The following is a 24,107-nucleotide window of genomic DNA, read 5'->3' on the forward strand; positions in this document are numbered from 1 at the left end:
TCTTCAAGACCTGAACTGAAGACTCAGGTGGTGGGATGCCCCAGTACAGTACTCTCATCATAACGGGCACTAGTCTGTCACGGTGTATTTGTATTTATATTCCATTTCACAGGCGCACCTTGAACGCAGCGCGCGCGCGTCCCCATTGACCGGAACGGAACGGAACGGCACGGCACGGAGCCCCTGGACCCACCGCGCATGCGCGGATAGACTTCAGTCCACCGGGCAGAAGCAGAAGGAAGTGGGCGGGGCGGAGGGATATTTCTCTCGTCTGTCGTTCATACTTCGTTCTCTATAAACATTTCGAAGAAAAAAGTCCTCCGACAGAAGGAAAGAGAGAATGGACGCGCAGAAGGTAAGAGAGTGAGTGAGTGAGTGAGTGAGTGAGCGAGAGAGCGAGAGAGAGAGCGAGAGAGCGAGAGAGAGAGAGACACCGACCGACCAAGGGAGCGAGCGCGAGAGAGAGAGAGAGAGAGAGCAAGATAGGCTGAGAAGCAAGAGAGAGAGAATGTCATGAATGTCACGATATAAGTTAAAGAAATAACGTATGTTTCGCGTTTCTCGTGTCGTTGCTCTCGCGATGATACGATGATGTAGCGATAAAGAGTAATAAATGATGACAAGGTTCTATTTACGTCTCGCGCGCCCGGAAGTGTCGCTATAAAATTAAACTGCACCTGCTGCTGCAGAGAGCCTTAGAGACATTAGTTAATGTACGCTACTTTTAGTATTAACCTATTACTTTTAGTAGTAGTAACGTTACTACTAGAACTACTACCACCACTTGCTGCTGCTACTACTATACTATATTACTAGTGTAACTTATTACTAGGCTACCATATATTTATGCTTAAAAACCACTTAAACACCATATGGGTAGCCACTAGCCGGAGTCCCTCAGGGCTCAATACTAGTATCTGTTCTGTGTTCTGTTATTTTGGGGAAAGCTCTCACATTTCTGTGTGGCGTTGTGAGCTTGTCGATCTGCTAACTTAGTTATTACCAGGCTACTACCAATATTTATGCTCTATAGGTTAACCGCTTAAACCCCATATGGGTAGCCGCCCGGAGTTCCTCAGGGCTCAATACTAGTATCTGTTCAGTTTTCTGTTATTGTGGGGAAAGCTTTCTCTGGAAACAGCCGATTGACAAGCTCACAATGTACACATTGAATGGCCTCGTTGTTTAAATGTGCTAATAGTACAAATAAACAAACGTGCTTGCCTTAATTGGCTTACACCTGCACATGTCAATGTGCCTATAAGCATTGTTTGCACAGTCACACACAGATGCAAACGCACACATGTACTATACAGTTTGTGTACATATACTAACCGGTATAGTTAGCTGCCAGATTAACTCTTATGTAATCCATAGGATTACACACACACACACACACACACACACACACACACACACACACACACACACACACACACACACACACACACACACAGTAGAAATGGAAGTAATAGCAGTAGTCCTAGTATATTACATTAAACTGGTCATTTGCATGACCTGATGTACATTTTTTATCATGAATGGGTTTAGCAGTGCCTGATTCTGCAGGAGCACTATCAACATGTCCGGGGGCCACCAGGCTCATGGGACCCTTGGGGTTCTTCTCTATAACTCATACAATAATAATAATTAGACCAACTGATTGCTGCCCAAGTGGTCAGACTTGAACGCAGGGGGGGAACAGTTAGGGTTAAGTGTCTTGCTCAGGGACACCTCGACACATGTCCGTGGCCGGGAATCGAACGCTTGGACCTTCTGTTTTTTTTTTTAAGGTATTTTTTTTGGGCCTTTTCTGCCTTTATTGATAGTATAGTAGATTGGCAGGAAATGGGGAGAGAGATATGGGGAGTGACACGCAGCAAAGGTCGCCGGGATCGGGGTTTGAACCGGCGACGCGCTGTCAGGCTGCATTGCAGCCTATAGGTGCCCGGACTGGGGGTCCTTCAAATGAATAAGGTTGAGGACCACTTCACTGGAAGGTCCATCCCCCACCACTGAGGTGTGCCGGCCGGCCCCAGAGAATAGAAGGTGCTCCGTATAGGCCTGTAGAGGTGGCTGCAGGGTGGGGTGTGTGTGTGTGTGTGTAGGCATGGAGGTCAGTGTGTGGACATGGAAGGAAAGAGAGAGAGAGAGGGAATGAAAAGAACGGAAGAATAGAATGGAACAAAGGATTAGGAGAGGAGGGGAGGGAGAGGTCATCTCTGTTCATTCTCTCGTTCTTCCTCTCGTTCTGTCCCACTGAAAGTGGATCTGTCCATCAGCTGAACTACTAGTAGTAATACCATTTTAATAATGTTACCATACTACTCGGAATACTATAGTCGATTACGGCTACTATTGCTGCTACTACTACAAGTACAGTACTTCTAGTATTAGTAGTAGTAGGTGGCTGCTGTGAAGTCAGCCCAAACCCTCAGGTTTAGAAACAGTAGCTTTTAAGCTCGACTTACAACACACACACACACACACACACACACACACTCACACGCGCACACACACACAGATATTGTGTTACAGACACCTGACTCTTGCAGCAGCAGAATGATTGGGCTGTAGGTATAGTGGGTCAGTAGAAGACGTGTGTACATGAACACACCGTAATGCAGTGGAACAACTTGACTGGCCAATAATAATACTATAACCTAACATTTGATTCAGTTATAGCAGCTGTGGTAGTAGAAATAGCAGTAGCAGTAGTAGGCCTGTCACAATTATTACATAATCGTCCAATCACAATTATTTGAGATAATCGCAATTATTTTTGCAAAATCGTCATAATCGTTTCCATGTTGAAAGATTTTCACGCATTTTGAAATATTACAAAAAAAGCAGAAATAGCAGATCTACAACGTGTCACTTTGTGATGCGTTGTGAGCTTGTAGGTCATCTATATCTGCTATTTTTACATTAATCAAAATGATTAAATATGTCAATAATTTCTAATTAAATTGTTAATCGCAACTATTTGAGTGACAATTAATCGTCAACTTAAATGTGTAATGGTGGCAGCCCTAAGCAGTGGTATTAATACTAATAGTAGTAATAGTAGTAGTAGTATTACTAGTGATAACAGCAGCACGCCGTAATATGTTGTAACTTGTTCTCTGGCCTAGTTGGGAAGTCAACCTTAAGAGATTTTGTGTGTGTGTGTGTGTGTGTGTGTGTGTGTGTGTGTGTGTGTGTGTGTGTGTGTGTGTGTGTGTGTGACTCATACGCCCTGGAGAATCAGGTCAGAATGTTACCCACGATGCATCATGACTTCTGTGCTCATGTATATAGTTACTCATATCTGTCTGCTCTTAAATTGCTTCTATTTGTTTCTATTTTATGCTAATTGTTTGTGTGTATGTGTGTGCGTGTGCTTCCCAGGAGGCCCTGCAGAGGATTATAGCGACGTTGGCCAATAAGAATGACGAGCTGCATAACTTCATGGAGACGCTGAGTGATACGTTGTCTGCACTGCAGGTGAGCACATAAAACCAGCAGTACTAGAGGTCCTGGTAGGATATAAAACCAGCAGTACTAGAGGTCCTGGTAGGATATAAAACCAGCAGTACTAGAGGTCCTGGTAAGATAGAAAACCAGCAGTACTAGAGGTCCTGGTAGGATATAAAACCAGCAGTATTAGAGGTCCAGGTAGGATAGAAAACCAGCAGTACTAGAGGTCCTGGTAGGATATAAAACCAGCAGTACTAGAGGTCCTTGTAGGATAGGAATCCAACAGTACGATAGAACCTGGTAGGATAGAAAACCTGCAGTACTAGAAGTCCTGGTAGGATAGAAAACCCACAGTACTATCGTGGGTCCTGGTAGGAAAGAATACCAACAGCACTAGACAGCATTACTAGAGATCCTGGTAGGATCGGAAACCAGTAACTTTCTGTCATACCAGGTGAATTCGTCTGAAGTAACCAGAGATCTGGAGGAGGAGTTTGACTCCTTGTTTTGCGTTCTGGCGGAGATGAAGGCGAACATGAGCGACGCCATCCGACAAGATCACACCAGAAAGGAACAGGAACTACAGGTAAGCTTACGTAAGCTCGTTTGGATTGGTTTACTGACCCGGTTCGGTTCAATTGTTGTTTACGACTGGTTACTGATTTGGACCGGTTTACTTGGTCCAGGGTGAAGTAGCCTTTAGATGTGGACTTGGGAGGCTGATTCCCACCTATCGGTATGCAGCTGAGAAGGTTCTGAGTCGACAGGCATCACACCGCTCCACACGAGCACTCACTTGGTGCGCCTGCCTAGGTTTTACGTGACTTAAATCAGTGGTTCTCAACCTGTGGGTCGGGACCCCCAGGGGGGTCCCCATATGATGTTGGGGAGGGTTCCCAGATCACAGTGAAGTGACAATTTAAGGACTTTTAAGACCTTTTTAATACCTCAGAAAAAATGACTGCAAAAGTGATCAACAAACTATACTATAAAAACTGGTCAAACATTGGCCAAGTAGTCAAATAATACAAGAAAGAGGCAAATTCTTTGAAAATAGCCAATCTACAAGCTCACAACACCTTGGTGTTAGATCTGCTATTTTCACAATATTTATCTGTGGAACCGAATCAAACTAAATGTAATGCCTACAATTCCAAGTGCTAGTCAGGGTGGGTGGGGGGGGTCACCAGTTCAAATATGATTATTTTGGGGGTGTCGCGGCCTGAAAAGGTTGAGAACCACTGACTTAAATAGTCATGCATTTTTTGTAAAACCATCCCTTTTTATTTCAGTTCTTGAATGCAAAAGATGAGAATCAGATTTCAACTTGGGTACACAGCACAGCTCACAAGGAGCATTATATGGTCTGTGCCTCTACTGCCTGCACCTCCAGGGCTCAGTACCCATGGTGATTGGGTAACCATCCAAGGTTGGCACTCTGAATGCTAGAATTCTTGATCCCATGTGATCTGATCGATTGTGCTCCAGCTCACGATTTGATTGGTCGTGCTCAAGGGTGATACTTGCAGTGGTGGAAGAAGTACTCAGATATTTTACTTAAGTGAAAGTAGCGATACCACAATATAAAAAATACTCTGTTACAAGTAAAAGGCCTGTGCTCAAAATGTTACTTGAGTACAAGTACAAAAGCATTTACTATTGGCATGAAAATATACTTAAAGTACCAAAAGTAAAAGTACTAAAATGTTTGAAAATAGCAGATCTACAAGCTCACAACGCGTCGCGATGCGGCGCGTTGTGAGCTTGTTGATCTGCTATTTTCAAATAGCCTATGTATAAAATAGGGCTAAAGTGGTTAATGTATGTTTTATAATATAATAATTTATATCGGCAAAGTAACTAAAGTTTTCAAATGATTGTAGTGGAGTAAAAAGTACAATATTTGCCTCTGAGATATAGTGGAGTGGAAGAAAAAGTGTTGAAAATTGGAAATACTCCAGTAAAAATACCCCAAAACTTTACTTAAGTATAGTACTTGAGTAAATGTACTTAGTTACTTTCCACCACTGGATACTTGCATAGCCTGGCAGGCCGACCAGCCTCCAAATAAATGTCTAAAGGCAACTTCACCCTAAAACGGTTTGCTGACTTGTTCCTTGTGTTCGGTTTACAACAATCTGGGTTACTTGTGCTTACTTACTGTTGTTGACTGACTGACTGGTTTCAGTTTTATTGTCTGGTTACTGATTTGGAATGGTTTTCTCATTAGTTACTGGTTAACTGGTTTAACTGACCCCTTATTGGTTTGGATTGTTTTACGGACTGAGTGACGTACTGGTTACTGGATCAGAATCAGGTTTATTGTCACATCACAGGTTTACAAAGTAAAAAAGTGGGTGAAATTAGCTTTCGTACATCGTTCCCATCTTAACGTTATTCCTATAGAAAGAAGGGGGGGGGGCAAGTGGGAAGGGATGATGGTGGTTGATGATGGTTTACAAAACTGGTACTTGTTCACTGAGTGTTGACAGTGTGTGTGTGTGTGTGTGTGTGTGTGTGTGTGTGTGTGTGTGTGTGTGTGTGTGTGTGTGTGTGTGTGTGTGTGTGTGTGTGTGTGTGTGTGTGTGTGTGTGTGTGTGTGTGTGTGTGTGTGTGAGAGACATAATACATATATAGAAACACATATACAGTATGTCTTCTAGCAGAAGGAGAAAGAGAAGAGAAGGAACAGTTTGTTTGTTCGTAGGTCCTAGCACTTTAGGTGAAGGTGCCGTAGGTATGTTCTCACTCCAAGGTTATAAACCTCTACTTACAGTACATGCAAGTCTGTGGTTTTGTGCACGCTCTAAAGTGACTGTGTGTGTGTGTGTGTGTGTGTGTGTGCGTGTGTGTTTGTGTGCGCGCATGCGCATGCATGTGTCTGTTGCAATGACAACGTACGTTGTCAATTTTGTGAATGAATAACCCTAGAGAAATCCTCCCTCTTGGCTAGTCCGGCAAGGCTATGGACGGGAACTAGCCAGTCAGGTGTCTGTCCATCATTAGGATAGGATCTAGACCAGCTAGTAGTAGGGTACGTACACCCAAGGGGTACGTGGATAGATCTAGGGGAGTATGTGAAATAAATCTGTGATTTACCTTCCCAAGTGGTCATGTTGAATAGCTGACTGTAGTCTTGTTTCCAAAAATAAAGGCGCAAATCCTAGTGTAACAACAAAATGATATGATCATGTAAGCCTAGTTCAGACCGATTATTTGTGACGCAACAAAACCGTTGCAGAACATTGCAGAGGAAAATCCTAGCAGCAGTCTGTAATTGCCACTTTGCCAGGTCATGTGATGCCTGCTGATTGAGTCGCAAGAAATTCAGCTTGTCAAATCAGAAGCAGCATGTTGCTATGTATTTATGATCACACAAACACATTGCTCACACCAAGCTGCCATTGTAACTTTATACACATGTCACCCCCCCCCCCCCCCACACATACACACACACACACACACACACACACACACACACACACACACACACACACACAAATTGCACACAGTCTAGTGATATGTGAGTCCGTCACCCACCAGCTTGCAAGAGGACGAGAAAAAGAGAGCGAGTGAATGAGACAAAGGCAGGGAGAGCGTAGGCCTATGTATTAAATATTTCTATGTATGTATACAATGTAATAGGTTGACATGCTCAGTAAACAATCTCCGCTCATTGCGTTGATGTTTGCTGTGGAAACGGCAGTCTGTTGCAGCTCAGTGGCTTGGTGTGGTGTTTTATAACGTTGCAAACCACAGCTTTTGCGATTCTGTTGCACGTTGCAACGCGGCTCATTAGGCTCACAATAACTGTCGCTGACAGTGTATGAATCACGCAGGGCCGTTACATTTTGCTGGAACACAATCCCGCCTACACGATCCATGAATGTTAAAGCAAAGAAACTCTGGTTTAAATTTTAAACAAATTATTTTGCAGATTATTGAGTGCATGCAAGGTGCACAGGTTGCTGCCATGCAAAAGCCACAAAATTGCAACCTTGAATCAGCGAGTTGCTTGTTATATTTTCCCCCCAGACAATGATTAGATGTATTGTGATGGAAGTTTTCTCTCGCTTCATCTCATGCGCTCTCGTTGTCATTTCGCCCTCTCTCTCTGTCTCTCTCGCATGCATGCACACGCACACATGGTGTAACCTCGCATCAGCTGATGCCCTCTGTAACAATCTATGCTAATCTATGCTCAATTTAAGAAGATAAAAAAAGAAAACTTTTTTTATTTATTTATACCCAGTGGTGCTGGGGCTCAGCAGGAAAGTCTCAGGAGGTACTGCACATGACTTAAAGGTTTGATAACCACTGATCTAGACCAGTGGTTCCCAAGCTGGGGGTCCCCAAATTATTTTGGGGGGTCCCCAGATGATTAGCTTAATGTGCAACATTGTTTTCCGAGTCAAACTAAATGTAATGCCTATACAATTTCAAGTGTCAGGGTGGGGGGTCCCCCAGTATGATTATTTTGGGGGGTCGCGGTCTGAAAAATTTGGGAACCCTTGATCTAGACTATTAACTAGACAATTGCAACACTCCTGTCCCTGCAGGCTTATGAGAAGTACCAGTACTAGCTAATAACAGATTCTGACGTGAGATTAATAAGCAATATTTTCATTCGTCACCCCAAATCTCAAGAGTCTTAATGTCTGCACACATTCAACTACTGAAGTCTGAGCTGTTCTAAGGCAGTCTTTTGCCCCTTTTAAAGAACTAGACTAGAGGTTTGGGCCGCTGGCCCTCACACCTATACGTGTGAATCATGTATAGTTGCTAACATGTTTTGGGTTATTCAATCAGGATATCCCTACTTGAATTCAACGTTAAATAATTTTGTCATTATGGTTTATGAGTTGAGAGACCAATCTGTCTCTTTTCTCTATCTCTCTATCTCTTGTTGATTCACACACACACACACACACACACACACACACACACACACACACACACACACACACACACACACCCCCACACACACACACACACACACACACACACACACAGACACACACACACACACTCACAATCTGAGGTCTCTTTCCTGGTCTCTCTGTCTGTCTCTCTCTCGCTCTCTCTCTCTCTCTCTCTCTTTCTCTCTCTCCCTGTGAGTGCATAATCTCTGCGTGAAAGCCCAACACTTATATTTCAAACACAACCTTTGATTAACTTACTGGTAATACAAACATAATTAACACAAGGAATCAACGATCAGACGTTGCAGATAATGCGGAACATTGAATCACAGCAATCTTGAGATCAAGATGGACAGGTAGACAGATGAATGAATGTGTATGCCAAAGAGAGGGAGGAGCAACCACTCCTGCTCAGGAGGTAGAGCGGCCGATTGGGAATCGGAAGGTTCACAGTTCGATCCCAGGCTCCTCCTGGCTTCGTTTCGAAGTGTCCTTGAGAAGACACTGAACCTCTAACTGCTCCAGGTTTGTGCCTAGTATGGTTGCCTCCGTCATCGGTGTGTGAATGTGTGGTTGATGTGTCAGTGGGTGAATGTAATGCACATGGAGCGTGGAGAAAGGTGCTATAAAAAAATGCAACAGTTCCTTTAAAACAGCCCTGAAAATCCACCTTTCAGGAGGCCAAAGGGGGAGGTAGTTATCACTTCTCCCTTAGGGCGACCCCCCCCCCCCCCTTTCGTTACCCCATTACCTAATTCCCCCATTCCCTCAGCCCCCCCCCTTTTCCCCCCTACTCTGTACATAATAGTGTTTTATATTGTGATGATATTGAATGTTTGGTGCTATTTCATATGTTGATGAATTGAATACCTAGGACCCCAATGGAAACAAGACCGCAAGGACCTTTTTGGTGTTGTCCTTTTACAAAGTGTTTGACTGTACTGGTGCTGCTTTTACATTTCTGTCTTATAAAATATTCAATCAATCAAAACATTTGCTATTTAAGACAGTAAAGATGCTAATCACATTCGCAGTTTCGCACTACTCTTTAATGTTTGTAGGTAGACATCCCAACTGCATTCATTCCTATTATTAGGGCATGTCTCCTAGTAGAGATTTGCACTCTACTGAGCGCACCTTTCTAGTTGACTGACCGGGTTACTAGTCGACTGACTGCTTGCTTTACTGACTGTCGGTGGGTTTCCTGTCCGTAAAAGCAGCTGGCACAGTGCAGAGAGCAGCTCTGGAGTTGTGTGGGGAGCTGCTGTAGTTCTGACTCTCATTTACTGGTTTACTGTAAACCAGCCATTCCCTGCGTCAGAGCACCTCCCAGTGGGGTGCGGAGCTACTGGCCAAATAGTTTAAAGGCAGCGTGTGCCTGAGCAGAGCACGATTTCCAGAGTGCACACCTACAGTACCGCTCTGAAGTTCCTGGCCTATAGCCTGCCCTCTGGTCTGTCCTTGTAACATTCCTTGGCCCACTGAGCCTTTTTAACTCCTTCTGTAAAGCCTGCAGTGCCACGTGCAACGATAGCCATCTTCGTGTCTTCTTGTTCAACGGGGCTATAATAGTGCCGTCGATCCAGGGCTTGAGTTCTGACTGGTTTGCTGACTTGTATACTGTTTCGCTGAATGGTTTACTGACTGTTGGTGTGTTTTAATCTCCGTAGAAGCAGCTGGCGCAGAGCAGAGCGGCACTGGATTCTTCCGAGGAGCTGCTGAACTTCGCCAATGGCACCCTCCTCTTGAAAGACGAAGAGGACTTCTCCCAGGTCTATAGATCCTTTTATGAATCCGGGTCGATTGGAAAAGATGAGATCCTCTGATCGATTTCGAATAAGCCTTCTGTCTCATCGGTTCAACGGCCGCAGATGTGTCTCTCGGCCAATGAGACTTTCTTGATTTTTGTCCTTTTGATTTCCACCGAATGCTAACACCGCTAGCGCTAACCTTTCACCCTCCACAGCGATGGCTGCACTCTTCCCTCTCTCTCCCCCTCTCCATCTCCCCTCTATCTTCTCTCTCTCTCTGTTTATCTCTATCCCCTTATGCCCTCTCCCCCTATCTCCTTTCTTCTCAATTTAGTTAATTTGACTGCATTGATTGATTCGGCTTTGTTCGTAAGATGACAGGTCGATGACGGATAATCGTTCGCCCTGAATTGTACGATTTTAATTCTGGGAGCACACTCCCAGAATTAAAATGCACAAGTCTGTGCATCGTGAAGGAAGAGCGCGGTATAAAATGTAAATGTCCACATTTCACGAAAGAGAGGAAGTGCGCACTCCAGAAAATAACAAAATGCCACAAACTTCTAAAGCCCAGGAGAGCCCCTGGGGTTCGAATCCCGAGGTGGGTACAGTCGGGGGCTCATCCGGAATGCGGGGTTTGACGACGGGGATCCATGGTGATCCGCATCGATCCCTGCTGTGACTGTAACTTTTTTTTAAAATAACTACTCACTTTCTGTCTACTAACAACAATTTACTTTTCTCTCTTTTTCTTTTTGTGCAATCTTTCCTCTTTCTTCTCCTTCTTCTTCTTCTTCTTCTTCCCCAAGGCTGCGAGGCAGATCAAAGATAGGTACGGTATCTCCTTTTGAATACTTCTTGTCTCTCTCTTGCTGGTAGAAGTTGTGTCGTAGTTTCCAGGTCGGCCCCCGGACAGAAGTATTCAGTAGATGCTGATCATCAGCCCATTTTTGAGGTTTTGTGGTAACAAAGATCCATGGCGGCCACTAGATGCCTTTCTATTCTCCCATTTCCCACCCAAAATCCCACCGGTACTGATTTTACATTTTGAGAAAATGTACGAACAAAAGCGCTTGTGTTCGAAGCCAGGGAAAAGACGCATTTATTTGTTGATTGATTGATTGATTTATTTCCAACCTTTTGGACTTTTGTAGTTTTGTTGAGTTTACTAATTTGTTTACTAATTTGTTTTTGTTTTGTTGGTTTACATTGTCTTGTTGAGTTTAAATGCTAACCTATTTCACTCCATCCTTATTAGTTTTTTCCTACATCTTTCTTTTGTGTTTTAAATCCTATGTACCAAACGTCTTACAGAATAGTGAGAGTGCACTTCGATATCGTTATAAACCATAATCCATTATTGACCAATTATGTTTGTTTATAATAACATTATAGTATCACGTTAAATCAAGAAATAATTTGAGCAAAATAATAATAATGATTATTATTATTATATAAGAAATATAATGAACACGACCACAAAAATATATTTTTGAAAATATCTTAGGAATACATTGTATTGTCAAATTTGTTTAAAAGAAAATACACATATACAGATATATGTATATGTGTATACATACTTTCACATATACATACATAAATACAAAGTGTAATTTTGCTTTGTGCATGCAAATGCCCATGCATGTGGCATTAGGGGGCTGCTAGCTTTTGCTGTGGTGCTAACTGGCTAGCTACAGAGCATGCTAATCTATTTTGTGTTACTCTTATTCTATTCTGTTTTATTCTCTTATCCTTCTTTTACCCTTCTGTTCTATTTCTGTTCTATTACATTCCAGTGATTCTATTTGACGCAATTATATTCAGTTTTATTGTATGGTAGTTTTCTGTTAGACTATTCTATTCTACTATATGCTGTTTTATTCTAATATATTAGGAGTTATACTCTATTTAATTATATCATACTCCAGTGGTTCTCAAAGGTTTTCATATCAAGGACCCCCAAATGTATACGCATTTGGCCGTGGACCCCCATCTGAAAATATTTTGTGCCAGGGACCATGATTTATTTCAAGATTTTTAGCTCACAACGGGCCACATTGTGATGCGTTGTGAGCTTGCAAATCGGCTATTTTCAAATAGCCCATGTATATATAGGGTTAATCCGATTGTGATACTACTGTATCTGATACTACTGTACCCCACAAGGATCCCTAGAGGTCCCCGGACCATTTTGAGAACCACTGCTATATTAATTTCTACTATAGTGTGTGTGTTCTATTATACATGATCCTGTTTGACTAGTTTATTATACTCTTTTATATTCAATTTTCTTCTATTATACTATAGTCTGTTCAAATCTATTGTGTTCAGTTCTACTGTTATTCTACTGTACTTGTCCATTCTGCTCCACTCTATTCTATCCCATTACATTCTACTCTGCTTTATTGCATTCAAATCTATTGGATTTATTCAACAGGGTTACCATGGCGCCCGCCTTCCGTTTGACAATGAGGCCGACGGCTTCTGCGAGTCTCAGTCACCTCACAGTAGATTTCAGAATAGAACAACGACTTCTGCAGGGTCTCCATTTTCTACCTGGTATTTACTATTATTTATTAGCTTTTTTACCCCCATTTTTTTCTCACCCAATTTTGTCGTTCTGCCAATTATTATTTCCTCCCCACACACATTTTTACTTTTACTCCACTACATTTATTTGTTTGTTGTAGATTTTGATTATTATTACAAAACATACATTAACCACTTCAGTCCTATACACATTTCGGCCATTTGAAAATAGCCGATCTACAAGATCACAATGCGTCGCGATGCGATGCATTGTGAGCTTGTAGATCTGCTATTTTCAAATGATTTTTTTTTTGACTTGTGAAATGGGACATTCTGCATACTGTGTACTTTTATTTTTGGTACTTTAAGTACATTTTTATACTTTTAGTCAAGTAAATATTGAATGAATCAAATATATAAATGATAGGAATGTCTTCTGCTGTGACTTCATTTCCCTCTATTATTATTGTTTCAAAAGCTTTGTCTTTCTGTCCCAGTTCCCAGAGCTCCAGAGATAGACCTTTCAGAGTGTGTCGTGAGCGACAACATGGTAACGGTTGCCTGGCGATCGCCCCCCGGTGGCGACGAGAGCAAGGTGGACCAGTATGAGCTGGAATACCGCAAGACGGACCACGAAGGGCTCGCACGAGTCCGAGACCAGAAGCCCTGGGAGACGATAGAGGACATCAGGACCACTCAGCACTCACTAACAGGTAATAGTGTATAAACATATACATACAAATATGATACATATACATACGTATCGTTGCTGTCTGGCAGAAACGTAGTTTTTTCTTAAATTAATGCCCTACTTCAGTGGTTCTCAACCAGTGGTCCGGGGACCACCAGTGGTCCGTGAGGGGGTTCCAGGTGGTCCCCAGCTAAATGACGGAGAGTTGGTAACTAAATGGACCCTTATTAGCTCTTTTAAGTCTTGAGTGCGTAAAATGAAACCAAATGGACCCCTACGGGTCCATTTGGTTTCATTTTACGCTCTCAAGAGTTGAATTATTGTTAAACATCTGCATGACTTAATTAAAGAATTGTTATTTTGATCAACGTTTGCCTGTTATCTCTCCTAATGGTACCAACAAAAAATACAAAATACAAAATACAACATGGATGGAATTGTGGACATAATCGTGTCCAAAGATAACAAAATATTCTAAGTCTTGGGTCAGAGAGTCTAAATCTCATCAAACGGTGGTCCGTGGCTCAAATGCCGAATAAATAATGGGCCTTGATATGAAAATGGTTGAAAACCACTGCCCTACTTGATCATACTACAGCGTCCCCACAGAAGCGTCAAAAGTAGCAGATGCGACGCGTTTTGAGCTAGTAGTTCTGCTGCTTTTGCTATTTTTGAATTTGAATCCTGAAAACTAGCAGTTTTTCTGTCGGTTTCCACCCGACAGAGACGACATGATAAATAAACGCATATAAATATGACAAATATGTGAATGTCTCTCTCCCTCTCTCTCTCTCCAGGTCTCAAGTTCGATTCCCACTACATGAACTTTCGAGTCCGAGCACGGAACAAGGCAGCAGCCGGCGACTACTCTGACCCTGTTACCTTGGAAACCAGAGGTCGGCTCTAGTTCTTTTTTTCTTTTTCGTTGTTGCTTGAAAGTGCTTGGAAGTGTTCTCGGAAGTGCTTGATGGTGCTTGTGCTTGAACTGCACTTTGCTGTTATATACGGCAGGGGTTTTCAACCAGTGGTCCGGGGACCACCAGTGGTCCTTGGGGAGTTTCCAGGTGGTCCCCAGCTAAATGATGGAGAGTTGGTAACCAGATGGACCCTTATAGTTCTTAACTCTTGAGAACGTAAAATGAGAGCAGGTCCATTTGGTTTCATTTTACACTCTCAAGAGTTAAATTATTGTTAAATATATGCGTTACTTAATTTACAAGACGTCTACACAATTAGAGGATTGCTATTTTGACAAAATCTTATCCAACGATAACAAAATATTCGAAGTTTTGGGTCTGAGAGGCTAAATCTCATCAAACGGTGGTCCGTGGCTCAAATGCCGAATAAATAATGGACCTGGATATGAAATGGTTGAAAACCACTATGCCAGGTGCTTTAAGTTGTGAAAGCGCCTGTCAGTTCTTGAATGTGCTTAAACAAAATGTTGGAATTGAACAATTTAGAATAGATACAGTACATTTGATTAAGTGAGGTCAATGTTTATGGTGCTTGAAAGTTATTTGCTCTTAAAGGGATAGATCACCCACAAAATGACTTTTTTTTCCTATCGATTAGTCACCCCATGGAGACTTGAATTGTTGGATATTCTTTTGTTTTTGTCGCATTCCTAAGCCAATAATGACCGGCAGCCGTTCCGGTAGGAGACACAAAGAGTCTCCTTTGTGTCTCCTACCGGAACCACTGCCTACTGGTCCGCTGGCCATCAAATTATTGGCTAAGGAATGCGACAAAAACTAAAAAATATTCATGAATTCAAGTCTCCAAGGTGTGTTTGTAAGACCTCTCTGTGGTGCTTGTGAAAGCACTAAAGCACTATGTGCTTGATCAGATGCTGGAATTGATTAGTTTAGCAAAATTGTATTAAGAGAAGTCAACATTGACAGTGCTTTAAAGTTCTTTTCTTTTGCGTTTGTAAGATGCGTGTGAACGCAACAATAAGGAATCGCACTTTAGATCCACTTTTTGTGATTCAAATTCCTTGTTTTCTGTCTCTCCGTCACACAGCACTCAACTTCGTCTTCGACGCCTCATCCAGCCACGTCAACCTGAAGGTCGAGGGCTCCTCCGTGGAGTGGGACTCCCAGGGGGTGAAGGGTCAGGAGGGAAAGGTCAAAGGCAAAGAGAACAAGGGCAGGTGAGTCGCTTTCCTTGAAAGAAGTCTTCCCTCATTTAGTCACTCTTGTTTCCTTGTTGACATTTGACGTCTTCATTCTGTTTGTCCCTGAACAGCGCCCTCCTTACCAATCTGAAGAACACGTCCAGGTGAACCCTTTAGAACCTTAGTGTGACCTCTGGTGTGGCCCCTGACCTTTCTTAGCCCTCTAGCTAGCATGTGACGTGGTGGTATTTCACAATACATTAAAGGAACCTGTTTGGGCTTGACCTCATCTCCTCCGTTCGTGCTCATGATTGGACAGCACCATTGGAACGAGTCTTGGACTCTGATATTATATACGTATTGCTCGTCCGTTCGTGAAACTCCTTAGCAGTCGCATTTCACGTTCGCATTTCACATTGTTCAAATACCACCCAACAAGATGGGTGATAAATGTTGCGAAAATATTCAGGGACTTATTTCCTTGCCTTACTGGCAGTGTGCTCAGTAGATTTGGCGCTGATCTGTTCAGTGGTTTGCGAGATTTACAGTCAGACAGACACACACACACACACACACACACACACACACACACACACACACACACACACACACACACACACACACACACACACACACACACACACACACAGATACACACACACAGACCCTAGATGCCACACAATAAAGAATATTATAATAAGAGTATTTTTGTACACACCGACGGTAGCTCCCCCTCCAAGGGTATGGGAATGATATAGTGGAGGACCCTGGAGCCTTTTCCTGCTGAGTGATCGACAGGTGTCTCACAGTGTTCCTTTACTTTGCCTGGGGGCGAGATCTGTCCGCGAACAAAAACACGCCTCAGGCAGCCTTTTTATTCTGACTGAGAGCAGATGAATGCGGCCGTCTCCAAGTGAGTGCTTTCCGCCATTCAGTGGCAAATACAACAAACGAGTAAATCGAATGTACACAGAGGTGAGGTTACCGAGGGAGTGGCCCCAGGGGTTCCTTTAATGTAGCTGCTATGCGGTTTTGTCATTCTTTTATCTTTTAGCTGAAGCCATGTTTCAAAAAGCCGGATGATCGGGTCGCGTCTTTGTAAATGTTTGACATTGTGAGTCACTAAACACCGCTGTGGTTGTCTATATCCTTCACATGAACAAAAAGTATTGGTCAGAAGTGACCAGGACTATACACATAGGGCGAATTGGCATAACAACTAAATTGAGAGAAAAACTATTTGGGCTCAGTCTTGGAACCAGGTTGTGAAGACCCCCCTGGCATCCCACGATCCTGGCGAATGAGATCTCTTGAGGGAGAACAGACAGAGGCCCAGGTTTGCCACTCTTGCGCTATACACCATCATCAGCCAGAGGCACGTTTTGAGGCCTGTTCTCCGAGCCGAACATTGACATTTTCACTTTTTCAGTGACATACAAATTAGAAACCGACTGAGAACCCTCCCCAGATTAGACTAACCCCCAGAAAAGGGGGCCATCCCTATGTTCCCCGGGTTCTATGTTCCCGGTGTTCTATGTTCCCCACTTTACCTTAGGGTTAGAGAGGACCAATCTCGTATTTGGATCTAGGAAGCTGTTGATTTGTGGAAATAGGTTGAAGGTGAGGGGTCTAGGTTCTCAGATGGACCGGGACATTTGTAAAGCTGATGAATAAGTCCAACCACAATCTCGTGTACAGAACCTCCAGAAGGGGATCGACTCTTGATGTTTGTGGACATGGAATCAAATAGTCAAAATATCTAAAAGTAAAAAAAATCATAAATTTTAATCCAGTTTAAATCCAGCAATTTGGTTGATTTGTTTATTTTGGGGTTCTTTCTACACACCAAGCTGTATTATCGTGCCTAATTGCGAATACTTTGAGTGATCAAATTGGGTGACGTCTCACGTTTAAAAGTTGCTCAAACACACCGCTCAGACTGTTGGGGCAGGCGTTGTTCTGCGGCCGCGTCCCAGACCATATTGGAACAAAACTCGGAACATGTCCACCATTACAAATAAAATGATTTTGTCTGTCATCTTATCAATCGTGACATTGTTTGCAAGAAATAAGTGTGTTCCATAAAATCTTGCGACCTTGAAGTACGTCTCTTTCTCTCTCTCTCACTCTCTCTCTGCTGTTCATGTCTTCATATGCTCTGATTTGGCCGGGCTGAACAGCCAAACAGAGCTCTCCGCTCCTTACAAACATTGCCACCAATTCAGCAGGTCAGGTGATCAATCCTGACTAATGTCGGACACACCGCACTCACTCGTTTGTCTGCCACAGACACCCTTCAGTGACAACTGGCCGACATCAGCTTGGGGTTTAAGGGCTTATACACACACACAAAAGGATGAAAGGGAGAAGAGAAAAGAAGGACAAAAGATTCCAAAAAAACAAAAAGCATCACTTTTCTTTCTTTGTTTTTTCTTTAATGGTTCCCGCTTTTTTGGATTAATGAAATGATTAGATAAAAAAACCCTGAAATGAATAATAATAATGAAATAAAATATAATAATAAATAATAAATACAAACGTGAAACTACAATAAAACATTTATTTATGACATTTCTATTTGCATATGAATAAAAAATAAATACAAAAATGTTGTATTAAATTAATAAAGAATAATTGATTTGTGACTCAAGGCGACAGTTGTTTCAAGCTTAACGTTTAATGCTTGATGTTTAACGTTTCGCTCTTAACGTTTAAAGCTTTGATGTTTAACACTTGCTTAACACACTTTTATGTATTATGTGCGTTTTTGTTAGCCAAGGGCTAACATTTCTTTCCTCATCCCTCCAAATTGTGGCTTATTAGCATTACTGATATTAGCATCGTAGCATATTAGCATTGCTTGTGAGAGGAATGTATTTTTATTTTTTTTACACTTCTTTCCATTTTTTCTTTTCAGTTTACTTGACTTGCAAAAAAAAAAAAAGAAAAAAAAGAAAAAGGTTTTAAAAGTCCAAGGCACCTGGGCCTCAAGACACCCTATCACATGCTAACTTCTGACCTTTTGACCCATTCCAAACCCCACCCCCCACCCCTGGGCAAGAAGCGGGACCCCATCACCCAAGAGGACGGCAGTGACACGTTCGCCAGCAACGAGAGGAGGAGGTGGTGCCCGTGATCGCTTCACAGGAGAGTCGTACACAGTCCTCGGTATGAAGGGGAAACCTTATCAGTCAGTCAGTTGGTGATGGTTTGTCTGTCTGTCTGTCTGTCTGTCTGTCTGTCTCTCTCGATCTCCACACCATAGTTTGTTCTGACTATGTTTCTCTGCCATTCCAGGAGATACCAGTATAGACTGTGGTCAGCATTACTGGGAGGTTCGTCCTCATAAGGACTGCAAGTCCTACAGGTACTACCACAATACTACTACTACTACTACTACTACTACTAGTACTATAGTAATAATATACTACTACTACTACTGTAGTACTACTACTACTACTACTTCTTCTACTATGCTACAACTATTATTTGTGTGTGTGTGTGTGTGTGTGTGTGTGTGTGTGTGTGGGGGTGTGTGTGGGTGTGTGTGTGTGTGTGTGTGTGTGTGTGTGTGTGTGTGTGTGTTTCTGTTTCTGTTTCTTCTTGTGTGTGTGCTCGTGTCTTCTTCCTCGTCCATCGTTTTCCCCCCACAACAAAAATGTTTTGTGATCTGGTTGCAGTGTGGGTGTGGCCTACCGGAGCCTAGGCAAGTTCGACCAGTTGGGGAAGAGCGGTGGGGCGTGGTGTATCCATGTCAACCAATGGCTACAGACGAGCCTCGCCGCCAAACACAACAACAAGACCAAGAGTCTGGATGTCTCAGCTGTCCCAGAGCAAATTGGAATCTACTGCGACGTGGACAGCGGTAAAAAAAAAAACCTGCTATGATTAAGGAGAATTATCAGGCCCTGTCACGTCAGGCCCATCTCGCAGCACTGAATGACAGGGCTGTCATGGCCCTGTCATGTTACCATGGTAACATGTTACCATTCCTGACTGTCACACAGGGCTGTGATAGGGCCTGATGTGACAGGCCCTATCACAGCCCTGTGACATGATACTGACCATGATACTAACATGATACTGACCATGATACTAACATGATACTGACCATGATACTAACCATGATACTAACATGATACTGACCATGATACCGACATGATACTAACCATGATACTGACCATGATTCTAACATGATACTAACCATGATACCGCCATGATACTGACCATGATACTGACCATAATACTGACATGATATTATTGATACCGACATGATACTAACCATGATACTGACCATGATTCTAACATGATACTAACATGATACTGACATGATACTAACCATGATACTGACCATGATTCTAACATGATACTAACCATGATACTAACCATGATACTAACATGATACTGACCATGATACCGACATGATACTAACCATGATACCGCCATGATACTGACCATGATACTGACCATAATACTGACATGATATTATTGATACCGACATGATACTAACCATGATACTGACCATGATACTGACATGATATTATTGATACCGACATGATACTAACCATGATACTGACATGACAGTATCATGGTCAAACCACACATTAACTCATTCACTGCCTGAACTATTTCTGGCCGCGTTTGCCCACTGCCAGAGATTTTTCATTGAAAAAAAAAAAAGTACTCAGGAGCCGAGATACAGAATTTTTAAGTTTTAAGTTAACAAGGAAGTGGATGGTAGTCTAGATCTTCGAAAAATCATATCTCCTTGGTCTTTGGGTCAAATTTGAAAAAAAAATTAAAACATTTAAAAAATTTAAATTACGTTTTTTACGTTTTTGGCAGAATTGGTAATTGGATATAATTACGTTTTTTACGTTTTAGGCAGGGAATGAGTTAAATATTGAATTTTGAACATTGAACTAAAGTTACTAAAATTGAAACATTAAACTTTGAACAGTCTTTCATTTCAACAGAGAATTTAACATTAATTATTCAACTGAACACTAACATTGAACATTAAACATTAAATACAGAACAAACATTTAAAAAATGTTAAACATTTATTAAAATAGAATCTACACATGTCTCTCTCTGTCTCTGTCTGTCTGTCTGTCTCTCGCTCTCTCTCTCCCTGTCTCTCTGTCTGTCTCTTTCTCTCCCTGTCTCTCTCTGTCTCAGGTCTTCTATCGTTCTATAATGCTGAGACCAAACAACTCCTTCACTCGTTTAAAGCCAAGTTCAACCAGCCTCTCCTTCCAGCCTTCACGGTCACTTAATACATTTTATTTTGATATTTTGTAAAGATATTGTAAACATATTTGTAAATGTATAACAGTAAAAATAACAATTTTTTAAAAATAATTTCTCGTAAAAGTATTGGTAGATAATAGTACGGCTAATGATTTATTGTAAAAGTATTTGTATTTGTACATTTGTGTGTGTGTGTGTGTGTGTGTGTGTGTTTATTAATTTATTAATATTTTTTCTTTGTTTGTGTTGCAGGTATGGTTCGGCGGTTTGGCATTGCTAACTGGACTCCAAGTTCCCAGCGGGGTGAAAAGCTTACAGAAAACAGAGAATGGACTGACCGGATCCAACAGCAGCCTCAACAGCATGCCACAGTAGCCCCCCACGGCCCCTCCAAAGGAACCCATCCAGACCACACACCCCTAAAACCCCCACCAGACCACACACACACCCCTAAAACCGCACCAGACCACAGCCCCAAAACAGCGAAGCAGAAAGACGCAGCTTGACCAATCTGCTGTTGGCATCATCTTTTGAAATGGTTATATCACAATACATATCCGCAGGAAGAAAGGAAAAAAACAATGACCATGAAAAATGGAAAATAACCCTTTTTAACTATGTGGATGGCTATCGTTCTATTCATATGCAATAATAGCTATCAAGCCAGCTACCATTCTCCATCGAAAGCAATATTAGTTACTAGCGGGCAGGGCTACAACGTCTGGGACGGTACTGCATCCCGTTTTGGCCAATGGGACCAGAGGTGGACAATCCGGGCCACATCGAACAAAGTCACGCAACTTTAAGGAGCTCCCAAGATGAACTTTGTCTCTCTCTCTCTCTCTCTCTCCTCCCCCCTCTTTGACTGATTAATTGAATACTTCATTAACATGTTTAAGAACAGTATACCATTATAGTAAAAGAAAGTCTCTGCAAAAAGGATGACACAGAAAGCCCCATGGGGCTTGTTGTCCATTGTTGTCCATTGTACTCAATTCATACACTTTACAATATATTACATATCGGTAACAACTCCAATAGCAGCTAAAGATATCGTCTCTGTCTGTCCAAAAGTGTTGCTTTTCAGGTTTCAAATAAAAGAATAGCTAAAGTAGCAGATCGACAAGCTCAAAACACGTCGCTTCGTGCCACATTTCGAGCTTGTAGATCTGCTACTTTTGATGCTTTTGTGTGACGCTGAAGTATGATCAACTTACCGTTACTTTTCAGGAACCGCAAAAAAGAATCTGTGTTCCACAGGATCCAATGTAGTTATATTTGGTCACAAGCTCTTCTTAATACCTCTTCATTGGTATTTATAAAAACCCACAGACAGACTTAACCGCGTTCCACCTGCCCCAACCTGTCCCTGTTTTGGGCATGTCGTTATAGGCGACAATTTTAAACAAAATAGTGAAAATAGCAGATGTACAAGCTCACAACGTGTCACATCACCACGTGTTGTTGGCTTGTATATCGTTTACTTTTGCTACTTTTGTGTGACACTGTGATATGAAAAGTATAAAATGGGTAATTCATTTATATGAAAAAAACTAAATAATGGAATGATGATAAAAAGATGAAATATGGAGATACTGTACGGTTTCTGCCCTGCATATTATATATATATATATATATATATATATATATATATATATATATATATTATCAGCAAGTTAACTGAGAGGAGAGAAAGAAATCTTTTAGCTACTTTAATCCCAAAGAGAAAAACATTCATCTACGTTATTTTTTACTTTCAATCTTTGTATTTTCATCCTTTAACTCTCATCCATCCGCCTCTCATTATGTTCTTCCTTGTCATTTCTCTGTTTTCCCAGTGTTATAGTTAGGACGTGTTATTCCTGAGTTGATTTTTGGAGCCTTGTTTTACGTCTCTATGGGGGTGGATGGTATGTTTCTGTTTCCCATACAATTTCATGTGTCGGGGTCCTGTGTTTCCGGCTGGCATTAGGGGGAAAGGTGTTCTTTGGATTACTTTCCAAGATTTCGCCCCTGTAGTTAAATTGTTCCAGTTCCCACTGCCACTAGGAAATTAAGTGGGGCGCCAAAGTCAAAACATCATAAAGTCGATGGTAACACTGTTTAAAGAAAGAACAAGAGCATGACCAATAATGTCGGCCGAATCTGTCTGTATGTTTACATAGAACAGTCACAATCTATTTGGTACCATTTCTTGGTTTCAGGTTTTCTTTTCACGTGGGAATGTCTCATACAGAAGAATTCATATATTCATTTTCATGGGGTCAATTTAAAAAAGAAAAGAGTATTTAGAAACATTTTGATCCACTGAGAATTTCAGAAAATAGAGACCGCAAGGGACAGAGATTATTTATAAGGTTTCAATTCATTTTTGACAATCAACTAAATAAATCATAGCAGTGTTTTTTTGTCAATAAAACAAAACGGTAGGCTACAATGAAATAAGAAATATTTTTTTATCTGAAATCAAGGCTAAAACTGAAGTCACCAATCTATTAAAGACATAGTAGCACCTCAAACCACATGATGGAAAGACTTGCCATTTCACCTAAATCAAAAATGTTATTATGCATATTTTATTTGAACTGAATGGAGTGTCAGTAGACATATTGTAAATAAGATACTGAAATGTGCTTACATGACACTTCTTTACCCTGTTTAGAAAGAAACATAAATCATTTTTTTAATGTATGTAATATTCCCACTTGAATCTCCATGTTAAGAAATCCTTAGATTGATGATGATTTTTTTTGCACACTACTGTATGATAGAAACTATAGCTGCTTTACTTTGAATTAACAAGAAATATGTATTTCTATGTAATTTTGTTTTGAAAATAAAATAATTGGAAAAACTGGCATTCAGTTGTCTGTGAGTTGTCACTGGTGTCATTTCTCATATTCTACTGTAATTGTTCTGTCTCCTGTACTATGTTTACTTGTCTTGTACTGTATTGATATTGTATGGATAGTTATATCACCACTTTTTAAACAAAAGAACGCTTCAACAATACTAACAGACCTCTACTGAGTCTGAGAGTGACTGAGTGATACTGTAGGGGTCCAATGATCGGACTATTGTCACAGACGTTCCATGTTCAAATCCCTGTCCTCCTATACTATAGTTCAATGTTGGAGTACTTTGGAATTTTCAAGGCTAAAATACAAAAGAACAACTCCAAAGCATTGGGGGTTATTTCTGAAAGAACTCTGTCTAGCTAACCTTTCACAGAAATAAATTAAAAAGTGCTGGAGTATGAGTATGTCAACTTAACTTTACTGAGGGCTAAAATACAAATGAAGGATATCTCTGCTACGTGCCTCCACGGTAATGGTGTGGTGGTCTAAGCATCAGACTCTCAGTGTAGAGATTCCATGTTCAAA

The 24,107-nt window shown here is 41.5% G+C and overlaps 1 protein-coding gene across 4 annotated transcripts; it reads left to right on the forward strand.

Annotated features, from left to right (window-relative positions):
* Positions 1-213: 213 nt before the first annotated feature.
* On the forward strand, positions 214-23,584 carry fsd1l (fibronectin type III and SPRY domain containing 1-like). Of its 4 annotated transcripts, none has more exons than XM_080419865.1 (15): positions 214-355; positions 3,391-3,486; positions 3,914-4,045; positions 10,052-10,153; positions 10,942-10,964; positions 12,570-12,691; positions 13,159-13,374; positions 14,150-14,248; positions 15,378-15,507; positions 15,603-15,635; positions 18,533-18,639; positions 18,769-18,838; positions 19,152-19,336; positions 20,653-20,741; positions 20,977-23,584. In XM_080419865.1, exons 1-15 carry the CDS (start codon positions 341-343, stop codon positions 21,097-21,099), a joined length of 1,542 nt encoding a protein of 513 aa, XP_080275991.1. In that variant the 5' UTR covers positions 214-340; the 3' UTR covers positions 21,100-23,584. The 4 variants fall into 4 exon arrangements, with proteins under 4 accessions (XP_080275991.1, XP_080275992.1, XP_080275993.1 ...); XM_080419866.1 differs by having other exon boundaries at positions 18,536-18,639; XM_080419867.1 differs by lacking the exon at positions 15,603-15,635.
* The last annotated feature ends 523 nt before the right edge of the window (positions 23,585-24,107 follow it).

This window comes from Gymnoscopelus braueri, assembly GCF_963280865.1.
Source record: "Gymnoscopelus braueri genome assembly, chromosome: 22".
NCBI classification, from domain to species: domain Eukaryota; kingdom Metazoa; phylum Chordata; class Actinopteri; order Myctophiformes; family Myctophidae; genus Gymnoscopelus; species Gymnoscopelus braueri.

Bases quoted from the DNA above. Each gene is read 5' to 3' on its own strand.
- fsd1l (XM_080419865.1), top strand. The intron at 13,375-14,149 runs GTAATAGTGTAT...CTCTCTCTCCAG, and splicing joins CACTCAGCACTCACTAACAG to GTCTCAAGTTCGATTCCCAC. The intron at 20,742-20,976 runs GTCACTTAATAC...TTTGTGTTGCAG, and splicing joins CTCTCCTTCCAGCCTTCACG to GTATGGTTCGGCGGTTTGGC.